General features: G+C 48.9%; 1 protein-coding gene across 1 annotated transcript in view; it reads right to left on the reverse strand.

The window, feature by feature from the left end:
- KSR2 (kinase suppressor of ras 2) overlaps positions 1-17,944 on the reverse strand; it is a 431,769-nt gene that overhangs the window by 66,795 nt on the left and 347,030 nt on the right. Inside the window, exons 8-10 of the mRNA XM_070385590.1 lie at positions 16,543-16,608; positions 13,315-13,441; positions 4,090-4,258 (exon numbers count right to left, since the gene is read on the reverse strand). Coding sequence (XP_070241691.1) covers positions 4,090-4,258; positions 13,315-13,441; positions 16,543-16,608 — 362 coding nt within the window. The remainder of the gene's footprint in view (positions 1-4,089; positions 4,259-13,314; positions 13,442-16,542; positions 16,609-17,944) is intronic.

Genomic DNA, 17,944 nt, shown 5'->3' on the forward strand with positions numbered 1-17,944 from the left:
GTGACGCAGATGAGTTTCCTAGTGTCATGGAGCTGACTTTCTGGTGGAGGAGACAGTAAACACGGCACCAGGTTACTCCAAAGGAGGAAGGCGTTTGAACACTTTAGTCTGAGGAACCCATACAACAGTCCCTTACAAAGTCCCTTCATGTACCTTCCCACAGCAACTGTCATACAAACGGGCAGGTCAGACCCATTTTACAGATGAGAAACTGAGGCCTAAACAGAGTCAGTGCCATAGTCAAGGCCACAGAGGTGGGAGAGGGCAAATCTGGGATCCAAACAAAGCCCTCCACCCTTCACTGTGCCACGTTCAACATGGTACCAGGATTCTGAAGGGAGTGGCAAAGAGCAAGGGGGTCCACCCAACCAGCAGAGCACAATCCCAGATCTGTGAAGGGTGTCCTTCACGGGCCCTGAGGTTAACAGTTAAGCCAAATGCCTGTTAACCACACGGCCTCTTTTTGAAAAGAATGTTCTAGAGTAACCAGTGCCAGGGGCATTGTTATACCTAGGTGTTAGCTTGAATTATCTTCAGAAAACTCAACATCTGGCAGGAAACCAGAGCCAAAGCTCCTTTCCCATCAACAGAGACTCAGTCTGGAGTATGTAACAGGTGACCGGGGCCTTGTATGAACAGAATAGATGCCTGTCACCCTGGAGGAATTTCGCCAAAACTGCCTAAGGCAGGCAGCAGGGGTGGGGGAAGGTCTGGCTGTCCTTCTAGAGGGTGAAAGTGAAAGTGAAGTCAAGTCCGACTCTTTGCAACCCCGTGAAGTGTAGCCCACCAGGCTCCTCTGTCCATGGGATTCTCCAGGCAAGAATACTGGAGTGGGTTGCCATTTCCTTCTCCAGGGGATCTTCCCAACCCAGGGACTGAACCCAGGTTTCCCGCATTGCAGGCAGACGCTTTTACCTCTGAGCCACCAGGCAAGCGTCCTATTTTGTTTTCTATGTCAACACTGCATTTTATTGTTTTTATTCAGTTATAAAACGGATGCATGTTTCTTGCTATTATATACACTACAGAAGTGCATAAAATAAAATTCCTCTTCTTAGAAAGAACACCTGCCATGAAGTCTCGCAGACAATTGTCTGCATATACAAACACATACACACACACACACAGGTATAAATATATACATATAAATACATTAAATCATTTTACAACAAATAGGATGCTATTATACCAGTGCTTTTGCAAATCACGTATTTTCCACTTAAAAAGATATTATGGATTTCTTCCCATGTCCAGGATATTTACAAAGAGCTACCCCATTCTTTTCAAGGGCGGCTGAGTATTTGGTTTTACAGATATAGTACAGTGTATTCAAACACTCCCCTCCTGATGGGCATTTGGGTTGAGTCCAGATTTTTCACTGCTGCCAAAAAAAATCGTTATAGATCCCTGTGCAAACACTTCTGTGTATAAATTCTTAGAAGTGATACTGCTGGTCAAGGGAATGTACATTTGAAACACTGACAATGCCAAATTACCTCCCCTAAAAGTTTAATTTTAATTCCTACTCCCAATTTCAGGGTATCTGGGGACCTCATCTTTATTTCCACAATTCTGGTTAGGGCATAATACTTAGCAGTGGTAGCCACAGTAACTTGCTAATCCTGTGTTTAATCTAATAGTGATGAAAGCAGCTCACCTTCGGTTAGCTCTCGGATGAGACCGGTGCTCTGCTAAGTTTTGCACATGTATGGTAATGTTGAGCCCTTTGAGGGTTCTACAAAGTAGGTACTATTATTATCCCCATTGCACAGATGAGGAAACAGGGGCACAGAGAGGTCAGTAGTTTGCTCAACAGCACATAGATATTAAGTGATGGAGCTGGGATTTGAACCCAAGCAGCCTAGTTCCAGAGTTCACACTGTTTTAACTGCTGTTCTAAAGCGCCTTCACCCAGAGGACCCGTTAGTCCACTCCCCAAAGAGGGTCAGGGCACTATTGGGACCAGCCACGGAGTAGATGCAGACCCGCTGGCAGGCTGGCATAGTAATTTGGTCAAGACCCCTCCCCAGGGCTCTGACTGACAGGATGAAGGAAATAAGGATCACCCCTGGCGACTCAAGATGCCAGCAGAGTGTCCTAGAGATAAAAGAGTGCTGGTGTTTTGATGCACGGTTCCCCCTTAAGACATCCTTTGCCAGCTCTGTGTCTGTAAACAAGCAGCAATGGTTACAAGGCAAATAGCCCTGAAGTGAGTATCTTGGGTGAGGGGTGGAACAGCTCTAGAAAAGCATCCAGACTTCCCCGATGAGATTGAGGGGGGAGGGGTCTAAGGGGTAAAGGGGGTGTCAAAGGGCTTTTTTCCCATTCGCCTCCTTCCAAGGAAGTGGAAATGGCTGGGGGTGCTGGTGGGAACCCTCGGTCTACGGAAACACTGGGCACTGTTGCCTGGTTGACTCGGAGGCACTTACTGAGACGGTTCCAACTGATGATTCCCGTTATGGTCCTTGTTGGCTGCCAGGTGAGAGGCCCTCACACCACAGGTACGAGGCTGCCTCGGGATTGGACTTAACCAGAAAAATTCCTCATGATGCAAGTCTTTAAGACGCACTCTATCCCTTCGGATGCAGCCCAGATCAAAGCGGTGTGGGCAGGTGACATGAGCAGCTTATGCTCAATGGGTGGGTGTATCTGGGTGTTGCCTAAACGTGGGGCTGAGTCTTCATTTGTTTCCCAGATATCCTCTCGTGGCTGGGTAGGCTTGGAGATGTGACCTGTTACTGAGGACCTGGGGTTTTTTCTTTCCCCCTGTGAGGAAGCTCTCTGGCTCAAGAGGAAACCAACCCCTAGACCAGCACTGTCCAGTGGAACTTCCTGCAACGGTGGGAAGTGGTCTACACCTGTGCTGCCCAACATGGTGGCCACCAGCCACTAGTGGCTCCCAAGCACTTGGAATGTGGCAAGCGTGACCAAGGAATTAAAATTTTAATTGTATTTATTTTTAGTTCATTTAAATTTAAATAGGCACGTGTGACTAGTCTGTACCATATTGAACAACATAGAGCTAGACTTTGCTCCCAACTCGTCAAACCAGACCTCATCCCGCCAGCCTCCGTCTTGAAGTCAGCTATGGTGCCACAAATATGGCTGAGCTGGAAGTGTCCTTGAGGTCGGAGAACAGGAGGTGGGCTGGGCTGAGCCCTGGAAGGGGTGGGAAGACACTCAGGTCTGTCTCACCTGAGAGCTGAGAAAGATCCCTTTCGTAAGTCCAAGAAGCCAGAACACCACACAAGGGCTTCTCCATTGTCTCATAGCCCAGCACATGGTCTCAGGTCAGCGGCGGAGTGGCCTGGAGTTTGTGAGCTGGAAGACCCTTTGGGGTCCTCTTGTCCACCGGCATCCCTTCAGAGGTGTGAAAACTGAAGCCAGAGGTCACAGGGCAGGGGCATGAGAGAGCTGGCTATTGACTCCTGGACGCCAGCTCACTCTTTTGGAGTCCTGTCTTGATGTCTGCGCAGACTCAGGATGCAGCCCTGCTCAGGTGTGTGGGCCCTGAGATCCTTAGCACAGGATCCCGTTGCCAGTTTCAACTGATTTAGCTCTTCTTTTTTTTGGCAGCACTAGGTCTGAGCTCTTCTTAGATCTTCACTCTTCATTGGGGCATGCGGGCTCATTAGCTTTCAGTGTGCAAACACTTATTTGCAGCATGTGGAATCCAGTTTCCTGACCAGCATTTGAACCCAGGCTCCCTGCATTGGGAGTATGGAGTCTTAGCCACCGGCCCACCAGGGATTTTGCACTTAAGGCAATGTCCAGCTCCAGAGCAGATGGCTCCCCCTGTGACTCAGACTTAGGTAGAGACCCTGGGCTGCTGCTTCCCAAAAAAACAGAGTCTCTGAGAGTCTCCTTACCTTCTGAGCCTCGGTTTTCTCATCTGTAAAATGGAGCTGATCCTACTTACCTTGTGACTGCTCTAAAGATCACATAAGGGACTATGCAGCAGTTGCCCTGCATATGGTAAGGCTTAATCCATACGCTGCCAACTCAACACCTTTCACGAGGACTGGCCTGGACACGGCCCTGGCACGAGCCCGACTGCTCACCCCATGACCTCCCACGCGCAGGAGGTACCTGGCAGGCTGAGATTCTTCTGTTGCCTTGTGCACTGTGGAGAAGGGTGTAGGGGAGAAGGCGGCGTGGCGCTGGGCGGGAGCGGGGGTGCTGGCGAGGAGGGCGTGGAGGATGTCGTGGACGAGGGGTTGCTGCTGGAGTCCGGCTGGTAAGGAACAGGGATGTGGTCCTGAAGAAAGAAAACAGGGCGGGGTGGGGGCAGGGGCAGGCGGAGACACTGCAGCAGTGAGGCTGAGCTGCCAGGGAAGACCACCACCTCTGCATCCTCAGTGCCTCCTCTGTTTTCCTCAATCACCAGACAACCCCCGGCAGAATCCCACCTGCCTCCCCCACCCCACCAGGTTGCATCCAGCTGTGGAAGGCAGTCGCTCGAGTCAAGTTCCTGCCCACTGCCTGGAGCCTGGGCTGGAAGGTTACCATGCAATGAAAGCCAGGCGGGCGATAGCCACACTCCTCGGGCCTCTTTGATTTTGGAAAGTCCCATGCCAAGGTGCCCAGAGAGCTCTTCCCGTCCTAACGCCTCTCCTCCCGAGTGTTTTATTAAAGAATCAACAGCCTGACAGCTCAGGAGAGAGTGTGAGAGCCAGCCTGCAGCATCTTTGCTCGCATCTCAGTTGGAATCAGCACAGCCTCCTCTGGCCAAGATGAAGACAGAATCTGTGTGCACATCCCCAGAATGGCGCTGGCCAGGGTGGGGCCAGTAGCCATGCAGTGGGCTGAATACTGTCTCCCCTCCAAGACACGTCTACTCAGAATCGTAGTAATTGACCTAATTGTGATGGGACCATCCTGGATTTGGGGTGGGGTCCATAAAATCCCATGTCAAGTGTCTTTATGAGAAACAGGAAAGGAAAGACACACAGAGGAAATGGTGCTGTGAAGATGGGTGGATGGGGACTGATGCTTCTAGAAGCCAAGAAGTGCCAAGGACTGCCGGAGCCACCAAAGGTCAGGAGAGGGGTATGGAATGGATCCTCCCTTGGAGTTTTCCTAAGGAGCCGACCCCGCTTGACACCTTGACCTCAGGCTCCTGGACCCCAGACTGTGAGAGAGCAAATGGCTTTTGTCTCAGCTACCCAGTTTGCAGTAATTTGTTTCTGCAGCTCCAGGAAAGTAATAAGAGCAGAATTCCAAGTGAAGAAAAGGGAAACACAGCCACCTGTTCCCCATGCATCCTGAACAAAATGCCTAACCTCACCATTCCTCAGTTTTGCCCTCTGTAAAATGGGAATAAATACTAGCAAACCTCAGCATCCCAGGAAAGAGGTTCCTGCCTCTCAAAGTTGGCAGAGCTAAGCATTCTCAGGGGTACCTTAATCTGTTCACTCACAGCACATGGATAATTTGGTCCCTGAATCACTCAGAGCTCCACCACTCAGCATGGCTCCAGGTACCCAAGGATGGTTTCGTGTGATCTGATTTTGTCAACAGGTGTGTTTACCTGCCAAACTCCAGAGTCTGTATAGCAAATACCAACGAGCATAGAAGGGTGGAGGGTGGGGAACAGACATTCCTCATCTGAAGGCCCAGTGGGTGCTCGACCGGGTTGTGCATGCCCGCTTCCCAGAGGTCATTCCACTCCCATGAGGTCATACTGCCTCCACATCAGTGACTTCCCCACTGCGAGCTTCAGTCTCTCCTCGTCCTTCACGTGGGCTGAGAACACCCACTGTGCGGCTCTGTTGTGAAGTTTAAGGTGATGTATGTACCTAAATCCCTAGCACTGGGATAAGGCATTTTGTTATCAATAAATGGAAGCAATTATATTTGTGACAGCCTTTATTTTTGCAATTAAGCTTTCAATTTGAGATAGCTGCAGTTTCATATGCTGTTTTAAGGGATCCCGGTCAAAGCTGTGCTTTTTCCAGTAGTTATATATGGATGTGAGAGTTGGACCATAGAGAAAGCTGAGTGATGAAAAATTGATGCTTTCCAACTGTGGTGCTGGAGAAGACCTGAGTCACTTGGACTGCAAGGAGATCAATCAGTCCTAAAGGAAATCAACCCTGACTATTCATTGGAAGGACTGATGCTGAAGCTCCAATACTTTGGCCACCTGATGGGAAGAGCTAACTCACTGGAAAAGATCCTGATGCTGGGAAAGATTGAGGGTAGGAGGAGAAGGGGGCAACAGAGGATGAGAAGGTTGGATGGCATCACTGACTCAATGGACGTGTGTTTGAGCAAATTCTGGGAGGTAGTGAAGGACAGGGAGGCCTGGTGTGCTGCAGTTCTCGCGGTCGCAAAGAGCCAGACGTGACTTAGAGACTGAACAACAACAATGCATTCTTATTTAGTTTTTTCCAATGATAACATCTTGCAAAACTAGGGTACAATAAAATGACAAGCCAGACACTGAATTGATACAGTCGAGATACAGAACATTTCCATTACCAGAAGGATCCCTCATGCTGTCCTGTTCTAACTACACCCATTTCCTTCTCTCTTCTCACAACCCCTCCCTCCCATCTTTTCTCCCTGGCACCACTAATCTAGTCTTCATTGCTATAATGTCATTTCAAGAATGTTCTATAAATTGAACCATACAGTACGTAATCTTTTTGGATTGGCTTTTTTTTCACTCAGAACGGTTCTCTGGAGATTCACTCAAGTTACTGCATGCAACAATGGATTGTTCCTTTTTATTGCTGAGTGATATTTCATGATATGGATGTACCCAGTTTATTTGATCAACCATCTACTGAAGGACAGGTAGGTTGTCACCCCCTGAGGCTCTTGTGGATCAAGCAACTACAAACATGCCCTGGACAAAGTCCTATTCCAGGCAAGGTCATGCTCTAGTTCATTCCAGCCACCTTCCACGCAAGACCACCTTGGAGGTAATTCTAATCTGATTTTAATAGTAAGGTATCAGGAGGCCAGCCTTCTTGCTCCATCCTAATTTACCTAATGGTAATTACATGTTCCTGGCAACAGACTTGTTAATGTAAGGAGAAATAAGGCAGTGACATGTGGGCTAAGGTTTATGTGGCTGGGCTGTGAAGCTACCACACAGTCAAAGAGGGTACAGGAGGTTTTCAGAGGAAGTCAGTGACCGTGTCAGTAGAGGGATAAGGGGAAATGAAAGTCAGGCATCTATCCATCCTAGCAAGACTCTCTTCTTTGAACTTCTACTCATAGATGGGCAAAGAAGTTTCCACAGATGCTCTGCAAAAAAAAACATTATCCTTATTTAAAAAGCATAAAGGTTTGTGCTAAAAACAGTGTCCCGCTAGGCATACAGATCATGCTCAAATGACAGAGCACGTTTAAATGAACATGTTGGTTCATGATGCACACATTCAGGCTGGACCTGGGCTCGCATCACTTCCTCTTCTCATTCCCACAACGACTGCCATAGTCACATCAAATGGCCCACAGTTCCCAACACAAACCAGGCTATTTCACATCTCCAAGGCTTGGGAGATGTTATTATTCCTGCTTGGAATGGGCTTCTCTGGTGGCTCAGATGGTAAAGAATCTGTCTGCGATGCAGGATACCTGGGTTTAATCCCTGAGTCTGGAAGATCTCTTGGAGAAGGGAATGGGTACCCACTCCAGTATTCTTGCCTGGAGAATTCCATGGACAGAAGAGCCTGGCAGGCTGCAGTCCATGAGTTCACAAAGAGACTGAGTGACTAACACTATCTTCCCAGCCTTGTCCAGTCGGCCTGGAAGATGCCTACTCTTTCTTCAAAATGCAGCTCAGATTGCCCCTCCTCCATGAAGCTCCCCTGACCTCCCACTCAACCAACCAGGTCAGCACATTCCTCCTCCTGGGAATGGCCCTGCCTGGCACTAGCTTGCTCTGGTACTGGTCTTGGCTTCTGCTGTTGCTTCAACACCATCACTTCTCAGCTTGCTTGTCTGTCTTTGTCCTCAAGGCTACTGCTACTGCTAAGTCACTTCAGTTGTGTTCGACTCTGTGTGAGCCCATAGATGGCAGCCCACCAGGCTCCACCATCCCTGGGATTCTCCAGACAAGAACACTAGAGTGGGTTGCCATTTCCTTCTCCAATGCATGAAAGTGAAAAGTGAAAGTGAAGTCGCTCAGTCGTGTCCGACTCCCAGCGACACCATGGACTGCAGCCTACCAGGCTCCTCCGCCCATGGGATTTTCCAGGCAAGAGTACTGGAGTGGGGTGCCACTGCCTTCTCCAGTCCTCAAGGCTAGAAGCTCCCTATTCTCATCGTGGTCCCTTGAAAAATGTGTGCTAGAGGAAGGAAAATAGAAAGAAATGAAGAGAGGGATGGATAAGGAGAGAGAGAGGGAAGAAAAGATTTATGTCCTCCTACTAGACTGTGCCTTATTTATCTTGGAATCTGCAAAACTTAGCACAGAAACAAAAACATAAGAGGTGGCTAATAAATGCTATATGTATCAGTGAATGGAAAGGAAGGAAGGAGGGAAGGTGAGACAAAGAGAGGGAGGCAAGAAGAAGTTGTCTTTATGGAGGAGACAGTTAAGGCAGGAATTCAGTCTCTTTCATATCTGAGGCTCAGGGCTGATGTGAATCAACAGAATCAGCAGAAGAGAAATGTGCATATAGTGCCCACATTCCCCAGCAGAACAGCTAAATGGGAGGGGAAACTCCTTCCTTGGGCCAGATCCAGATCTGTGTCCCAATAGGAGGTTGTCTTCCGTCAGAGGGAAACTCAGACTCTCTCAGATCATGCAGGGAAGGGCTAATGGCGTAATTCCTCTTTCTGAGTGCAGCTAAAATGTGGAAACATCCTTCAGAAACCATCCAGCACCCCATTTCATGTTGTAGATGGGGATGCTGAGACTCAGACATGGGGGCGATGTGCTGGAGTCATACAGAGAGTTAGTGGCCCAGGTCCCCATCTCCAGCCCAGAAGCAGAAACAGAAGGCTGAACCAAGTATTGAGAACTCACATCTGACTCTGAGAATCAAACAAAGCATGTTCGCTTCCCAGGTTCCCCTTCAACCAGCTGTGCACTGACTTTGACATGGCAGTAATAATAACTCTCTCCCATGGAATCTGTCTCCTAGGGAAACTGTCCCCACCCCCCAACCCAAAAGTAGTAGTAGTAGTGTTAGTCGCTCAGTCGTGTCTGACTCTTTGCGACCCCATGGACTGTATAGCCCGCCAGGCTACAGTTCACGTACATTCCTCTGTCCATGGAATTCTTCAGGCAAGAATACTGGAGTGGGTTGCCATATCCTTCTCCACTTCCAACCCAACAGAGTCTCCTAAACAGCCTTACTTGTCTTGTGACCTCCAAAGCCCACTCCCAACTCAGGACCAAAAGTCAGGGCATCACAGCAGCTGGTTAATGACCTATGATACCTGGAATAAACAGATGAGTGGGTCTAAGAGGAAGAATAGCAGAAAGCAGAGCAAAGGTGGAGAGGAGATGAGGTTGAAGGGGACAGAAGAGCCACAACAGGCCAGAAAACAAATCAGCTGAGGTAACAAGGAGCAGAAGTGCTTCTATGGCTGCAGAAGTGAAGATGGAAAGAAAAGATGAGAGCAGAGGATGAGGAAAACAGTCAACAGTAACAGACCAGAGGGGACCCACAAAGAGTAGCCAACCACTGTCATGATGGAGGACCAGAACAGTGAGCCATGGTCTTGCTGGGGGTCTGAGCTGCTGACCTGAGCACAGTTCTGTCCTCTACATCCAGTTTCATGAGCCCTAGCTCCTTAACCAGGATTCCTCTTTCTCTTATTGCCCCATGCCCAATCCTTCCAAGAGACAGTTCCTGGTGCTGAGCTAGCAGAGATGAGGCTCTGTTCCTTGCAACCAGCTGAAAAGGACAGCGAGTAGGCAGCCACTCCAGAAAGCTTCCCTGCAGTGGGCAGATATTCAGCTTCGGACACCCAGATAGGTGGGGCTTTTGATGCCTTGATGTGGAAGCATGCGCCTTACAGACTAGACCCCTCAGGAGCCGGCAGATGCTCCTGCTGCTGTCGCTTCTCCTCCATCTCCTCATTCTCCTCCATGTCCTCCGTCCTCCACATCCTTCTTCTTTCTTCCATTTCCTCCTCCTGCCTCTTCTTTCTTCTTCCTATTCTTGTTCCTCCCCCGTCCTCTTTCTCTTCTTCCCCCTCCTCCTCCACCCCTTTTCTTCCTCCTACTCCTCCTTCTGTTCCTCCTTCTCCTCCCCACTGTCTCTTCTTCATCCCTGAGCTCTTCCATGCCCTGAGGATCCAGTGTCAGGACTAAATCCCTTACATGTATCACTGCACCAAATCCTCTCCACAACCCCTGAAACATCTACTATTAGAATGCCTATTTTACACAGGGGGAAACAAAGGCAGAAGGATCTTGGTTCGGTCACAGAGTGTACGAAGAAACTGAGTTTCAAGCCCAGACCTTCTGATTCCAAAATGCACATTCAAACCATTAGGCTGGGTGAACAGGCTAGGTTTTTATGAAGCTAGATTGACAGAGCTAGACGAGAGAGGAGACAGAGCAACGAAAAGGAAATCCTCAGACCAAATTGGCTCAGATATCTATTGCACTAACCACATCATTGCCTGACAGAAAGAATCTGTGTGAAGCTAGTGAGAACAGAAGTAGGGGGAAAAAAATAACCCCGTTCTCTGATAGCTCCTGTCCACCTTCATGCCAAAGCCACTTTCTAAATAGAGGTTAATTTATTTCTCTTATCAAATTCTCCTGCTGGCAGACAAGCAGAACAATGTCAGAGTCACTGATCTATCTGACCCATGTTTCTGTCCCACCTGACACCAAGAGGCTCTCTGTGTCTATAAAGCCAGAGAGAAAGGTCTCAAGATGGCTCTGAGCCACTCACCCCTCAAGAGGTCGAAAAGGAAAGGATGGTTATAGTTACTGCCCAGGAGCCTCACCACCAGAACCCCATAAGCACCCCAACTCCAGAAGGGGGAGACCCTCCCCTAGAGACCTACGTATTTTACCAAAAAATAAAGGAAAAGTGGACCCAGCCTGACACTGTGATTAGAAGCCCAAGATTTAAGCCTATAAAAATAGCTAGAATTTCCTGGACACGTATCCACATGCCAGGAACCTCTCCCAAGTGCCTCGCCTTACACTGATTATTTCATTTCATCCTCACAGCCATTCTGAGGTTGGTACTCTTCTTGCTCAGCAGGAGACATTTAAAAAATGTGGCCACAAATTCCTTGGACTCTTCCCACTGACAAGTGGGGCCATGCCTCCTCCCCTCAAATCTGAGTAGGCTTGCGACTGCTTCTATCAGTACAGTGCAGCAGAACCCACACTGACAACCCGTGGCTAGTGACAAGCCAAGACAGTGCTTGGGGCTTTTATATCGCTAGGTTACAAAAGCCTCGCAGCTTCCAGCTTGTTGGATGAGAAAGTTGCTCTGCAAGCCCTGAGGTGCCGTGTAAGAAGAGCCTCACTACCCTGAAGCAGCCATATCGTGAGGAAGCCCAAGCCACAAGGCAAGACTGTGTGTACTTGCTCCCAAAGAGACCCTCTGTTGAGTTCAGCCTTTGACTCATCCCAGCTCAGACATGTGAGTGAAGGAGCCTCTAGATCAGGGGTTGGCAAGTTTTTTCTCTAAATGGCTCATTAGTACACATTTTAGGCTTTGTGAGCCAGTGATCTCTGTTGTAACTGCTTAATTCTGCTGTTGTAGTTTGAAAGCAGCCATAGAAAATATGAACGTGGCTTGTTCCACCACAATTTAATTCACAAAAAAAAAAAACAAGCTGTGAGCTAGATATGGCCTGTGAACCATAGTTTGCCAATCCCTATTCTAGATGATTCCAGCCCCCAGCTGCATCAGCTTTCCCAGTTGAGTCCCTGGGCATCATGAAGCAGAAACAAACCATCCCCACTGTACTGCTTTCCAGATACCTGACCCACAGCCTCCACAAGTGTAATTAAAAAGCTGTTGATGTCCACCACTAAGTTTGAGGTTGTTGGTTTGCACAGCTGTGGATAACTGGAACATGCCCATTTTACACATAGGAAAGCTGAGGCTCAGAGATATTAAGTAACTTGCCCAGAGACTCTAAGAGCAAGGAAGTGGAGGAAGCCAAGACTGGCTGCCAAGTCTGCCTGACTTCAGAGGCAAAGTGTATCATCAAGTCCTAAGACGATGCCACAGGAGCCAGATGGTGCATGACTGAGACCCAGCGCGGTAGGTGACAGCTAGAGACAGAAAGAACATATGGGCTTTGGTAGGGAGGTCAGAGAAAGAGGGAGGGACCAGTTGTGCATGGAGGCTTGCAGACTGCAGGAAGGGGGTTGACTGTTTCCTCCACTTGATAGAAATCCACAGGAGGGTTTTTCAGCAGAGGGTGGCATGATTCAAATTACATTCATTAAGAATCACTCTGGCTGCTGTGTGGAGAATGGATTAGGGAGGGGTCTAGGCCCTCCCCAGCCTTATGCACAGAAGGGAGAGTATGGTTGCCAGAGAGGTCAAGTGGCCAGAGATGCTCATCCGGGTGGGTGACTGTCCACACACATGGACTGGCCCACACTTTATCCACCTTCCACACAATGCACGGAGGCACCATAGGGCTTGAGAAATCATCTGCTGGCATGTGTTACCTCTTCCTTCCATGAGGCTTTAAGTGTCCCTGGGATCCCTTTGGTGTCATCCAACCCATAGATCAAACAAAGAATGAGGAAATCCCTAGTGGAAATTTCCAGGCCATGTTAGAAAGAAAGACACACAGAGAGGCCCACTGCTGACCGTCATCTGAGAACCAGTCAGAAGCCAACCAGATCGGCTATGGCTCAGAGCTCAGGGCCTCCACACAGATCCATCTACCTGGTCTCCAGCAGGAGCTCAGAAACAGACTTTTGTCTGGGGTGATTAGATTCAACAGATGTGTCAGAGAGTGCAGAACCTTCTGCAAAGCTCATCCTGGCAGATGATGAAACAGCTCAGAGCAAAGAGGGTGGAGCCTGGACCACAAGGATCCCCTCTCAGGCTCTCCTCCCATCCCTACTGTGCCCCCATCAACATGTTCATTCATTCTCATTGCCAGGTGCCCTCTCTCTAAATCAGACAGACTTCTGGCACACTCGCTCTGCACTGATGGCTGGATGCCCCCCAAAACTTTCCTAGACACAAACCACACAGAATGAGGACAGAGCCCAGGGGCGCTGGGAAGTAAGGGCAAGGCTCCCAGATCAAGCCACCGAGTCCTGTTCGAGAACATTCCTCCCTCCTGCTCCGCATCTGGCAGTGCCCCAACCCAGCAAGCCTGAACCCAGGGGAACCCCAGTCTCACCTTGTTGATTTTGTTGGTTTTGGGGAGCGTCTGGCTGATGTGCAGGTCCGAATACCGGGGTGGCTTTCGTAGAGGGTTGTTGATGTCACACGGGACGGACTCTGTCCGGACTAACCTTGCTGGATCCGTAGGGGTAAAGACAGAGATTTGGGAGTTTAAGTACCACTTCTGCTCTGTAACGATGCCAGGAGAGCAGACCCCACCTCAAAGGCCCACCCCCAAGGCTGGAAGGGAGTTGCTGAGAAATGACAGTCGTTGTGCTGTGTTACAGTAGCAGGACACTCTCCCCACTACCTGCGTCCTCTGCGGTTTCTAAGATGTTCGTGCTGTCAACATACAGCTTTAGACAATTAAAACTTCTAATAATGAAACTGAAGCTATCAGAATTTTTTTCTCCAGGATTATAATTGTTTCACATTGGTGTTCATTTCAGAATTGTACCTCCTTTGAAAGACAGGAGGCTCCAGATTTCTCAGGCGCTATCATGAGTGGACAGCTCATCATGGCCACCGGTCCCTCCCCCATCTAAGCTTGTGTGTTAGGACCGTCCTGCGTCACTGGTGGGATTTCTCAGGCCCGAGCGGCCTCTAGCATGTCAAAGCACACTTATCCTACACAAGGGCATTGGGGATCCCTGAAGGGAAGTCTCGGCTCCCCCAGCCTCCCCTCTGCATCCATCCCTGAAGGCACACCAAAGCTGGACCAGCAGGCGGTGCTAAACAAACGCGTCCTGACTCCAACCGTGCCACCTGAGCCCCTCTCTGTGAGCCCTCGGTTACTTACTGTTTACAGGGGCCGTGGGAGGGGCGAAGCTCACATGCAAATATGATGCCTGGTAATGCTACTGGTTAGCTGTTTTTTATTGTGGGAGTGGGGCCGTTAGGGAGAAAGTTACAGCTTTGGACTGACCCAGGGATTTAATTTCTCTCTTAAGCCTGAGCTGCCATCACCATGGAAACCAACTATATTTTCAACTTCCTACCAAAGAGAGGCCGGTAGAACAAGAAGCTAGCAGAGTGCTGGAAGGTTCCTGTTTGTTCTTTGAGTAACGGAGGCATGGCCCTGATGGTAGGTGGGCAGGAGGGTGCCCTTCTTCAGATGTTGGCGTCTGAGAGCGGGTCACCTCCCAGCAGGCTGGTTCTGGTCTCCACGTGGGAGTCAGGACTCCAGCAGGCTACCACGGAGGGGTGTCCAGCGGGAGGTGATTTTCCCCAAAGAATCTTTTGCAAGACAAGGTCTCCAGAGCAGTGAGAGTTCAGGTTTAAAATAGGCTTGGGGTGTGTATACAGTTGCTCAAGGAACAGATGGTTCTTAATTAAGGATGTGAGGTGGGAAGGGGCAAGAGGAAAGAGCTACAGACTTTTCCTTCTCTTGCAATTTCCTCTTGGAGGAAAGCAATGCAAAGATCATCGAAAACCAATGGCCCATTGGCTCTGGAAGACAAGCCAGCACTTTCGGCAGCCATCTGCCTCCTTTTTTAAGTTTTCCTTTGGTTCATTTGAGAACAGGGCAGGTTCCCCTGAGCCTACGCTGACCCAAGGCCAGGAGGACTGGGAGGGGTGGAGGAGGAGGACAAGGACTAGCAAGTTGTGTTCCCCAAAGTTGGCGCTAAGCCTCCACCCAACCTACAGAAGGCGGGTGGCCAGAGGGGGCCAGCAAGAATTTTCATAATTTTAATAAGTTGTTTACATGGGCTTCCCAGTGGTGCTAGTGGTAAAGAACCCGTCTACTAATTCAGGAGACATAAGAGACTGGGGTTCGATCACTGGGTCAGGAAGATGCCCTGGAGGAGGGCATGGCAACCCACTCCAGTATCCTCGCCTGGAGAGTCCCATGGACAGAGGAGCCTGGAGGGCTATAGTCCATAGGGTCACAAAGAACTGGACACGACTGAAGTGAATTAGCACACACGCACAACTTTTAAAAGTAAGTATACGGCATATGAAGCCATTTGGGCTTTTTTAGAAACATGAGAAGTGGTACAATGCAAGTCATGTTGCTGGAGTGGCCATCCCCTCTAGGAGGTGCCTGGGCTCTCTCTCCACTTTGCATGGCCCCGTCTGGCCAGCATCTGTCATTCACCTGCTTGATCCTGGCAGGCATCTGAGTTTGCAACTTCTACTCCAGAGCAGTGCTTCTTAACTTTAAAGTGCAGACGAATCACGTGCAGATGCTGTTTAAAATGCAGATTTTGATCCGATAGGTTTGGAGTGGGACCAAAAGCTGTGCGTTTCTAACAAGCTCCCAGGTGATTCCCATGTTGCTGCTGGTCCACGGGCCACAGCTGGAAGAGTAAGGGTCTGGACCAGCGATGGCCCGTATCTGCGGTGATGAACCTGCTCTGTATGTGCACTGCTCAGTACAGTAGCTGCATGTGGCCACGGAGCCCTTGAAATGTGGCTGGTGCGATGGAGTAATTAAAGTTTTATTTCATTGTAATTCACCTAAATTTAAATAGTCAGATGTGGCTGGTAGCTACTGTATTGAACAATACAGGCTTAGAGAGTCCCCCACTAGATGAAGTACAGTGTCGATAATGGAAAAACTACCCCAAGAATCAGGAGAACTACATTTTGAAAGTTGGACTACAAGGCCTCCTATTGTATTCTTGGCAGGCAGGGAAAAAACTTTCCTTATAGTCTTTCCTTCCGACTAAATTGGTCTTGCTTTTGCCTGGTGGAAGGCTGGTAGTGGCTTCCCAGAGGCAGTGTCTGGCTACCTCCCTGCCCAGCCAGGTTGGCCCAGGCACTCCCAAGGCCCCAGGAGACAGAACATGGATGACCCAAACCAATAGGTCCGATCAAGACCCCTCTCTGTGCCTATTTCTTCAGGGCCAATTGACTGAGTCTGAAGAGCACGCAGTGGAAAAACACTCAGCTAGTACTCTTTTTACGTGGGAAAGGAAAGGAATAGGACTGGGGGGAAAAAGAGGAGAGTGAAAAATTAGGAGAGAGGACAAGAATGAGAGAAAAGAATTAGGGAGGGGAGATGAATCTGGGGGCTAAACTATCAAGGAGACCAGAGTGAGGACAAAGATTAGGGAGAACAGGCACTGGGGTGGATTAAGGAGACAGGTATCAGGAGGAGGGGGTCAGAGGGAAAGAAATGAGGCAGGCAACGGTTAAGGATCAAGGGGTTTCCAAAATTTACCTGGATGGACAGCTATCTCAGATGGCCTGCAGGAACCCCCACTACTACCCCAGGGCAGGAAGTGTTAAATACTTACCTCCTCGGTGGATGATCAGAAGATGACAAGGCGGGGCTTCTTTGGTGCATTTGTTGTGGCACTTTAACCTGAGAGAGAAAAAGAGAGAAGGATGGATAGATGTATGGATGTCGAGATGAACAAGTGGATGGATGGATGGGTGAGTGGATGGATAGATGGATGGATGGATGAATAGATGGATGTTTAAATGGATCAGTGGGTGGATAGATAGATGGGTGGATAGATGGGTGGGTGGATATATGGCTGGGTAGATGGATGGGTGGATGAGACACACCAATGGTTCAGAAAGCTCTGGGTGCTATGGATACCAAGACGTGGGGGTGAGAAAAGACAGCTACTGCAAAGGCATACCCTGGGAACCTAGGAGATTAACTCCGGAGAGAGTTTTTCTGCCATCCTACATTCACAGGTCAGTCCTGGGTAGTCCAAGAGTGGGAAGCAACTGTTTAACCAACAACATCCACTTGGCCTTCAGGCTTTGAAAGACATTGTTATCTACCAGTCTATATTTGTCATCATCATTCAATCACCACCTGCTTACCTGAAGACTCATTTGGCAGCCATTGTATCAAGCGTTCTATAGATGTTAAGTCATTAGATCTTTAAAGCACTTTCATGAAATAGGTATTATTCTTCCCATTTTACAGATAGAAAAGCTGAGATTAACTGACTTGTCCTGGCAGAAACCCTGGCTCAGTGGTGCCTGAGGCAGCCTCATTTTTTTCTTAAAGGCTCATTCTATGGGAGACAGCCAACCCAGACTTCCAATTAGGATGAGATTAGTAACAGGTATTAAGTTTTACTGGCATAAGAGTTTAGAGGCAAAATGTCTTCCTTTGGGACAAATCCAAGATGTCACCTTGCTCTTCCCCATACCTTTGTCAGATTTCAAAGGGTACTATGACCTGGTTTTCTCTCTTTCTTTTCTAAGGCCCAGACTCAGACCCATAGGGAAGGTGCCTGCTCCCCTGGAGATAACTAGTGTTGCATCAAAGCCCTTATGGAAAGCCCTGCTGAGTGTGAAATTAGCCTTTGATTCATTCTACAAATACGTCCTGGGGACATACACAACAGTCACGCAGATGAAGCCCCTGTGTTTATGGGGACAGTTAATAAACACATAAATATCAGATCATTGCCAGTGTGGGAAGATGGTGGAAAAATAATGCAGGGAAATGAGATAGAAAATGACAGGAGTGGGAGGGGAAAGGCTCCAGAGGCACAAAGGTTAGGGGGCAAAATCAAGCCTGATGGATTCAAGGGTCAGAAGTTAAAGGCTGATGAAGCTGAAACGAGAACCAGAGTGAAAGGAAGATTTGAGGAAGGGGAGGTGGGCAGAGCCCCAGTACGAGAGTCTGTATTTGATCCCACAAACACCCGGAAGAAATCAGAGGCTTTAGACAA

This window comes from Bos mutus, chromosome 17 (assembly GCF_027580195.1).
Source record: "Bos mutus isolate GX-2022 chromosome 17, NWIPB_WYAK_1.1, whole genome shotgun sequence".
NCBI lineage: Eukaryota > Metazoa > Chordata > Mammalia > Artiodactyla > Bovidae > Bos > Bos mutus.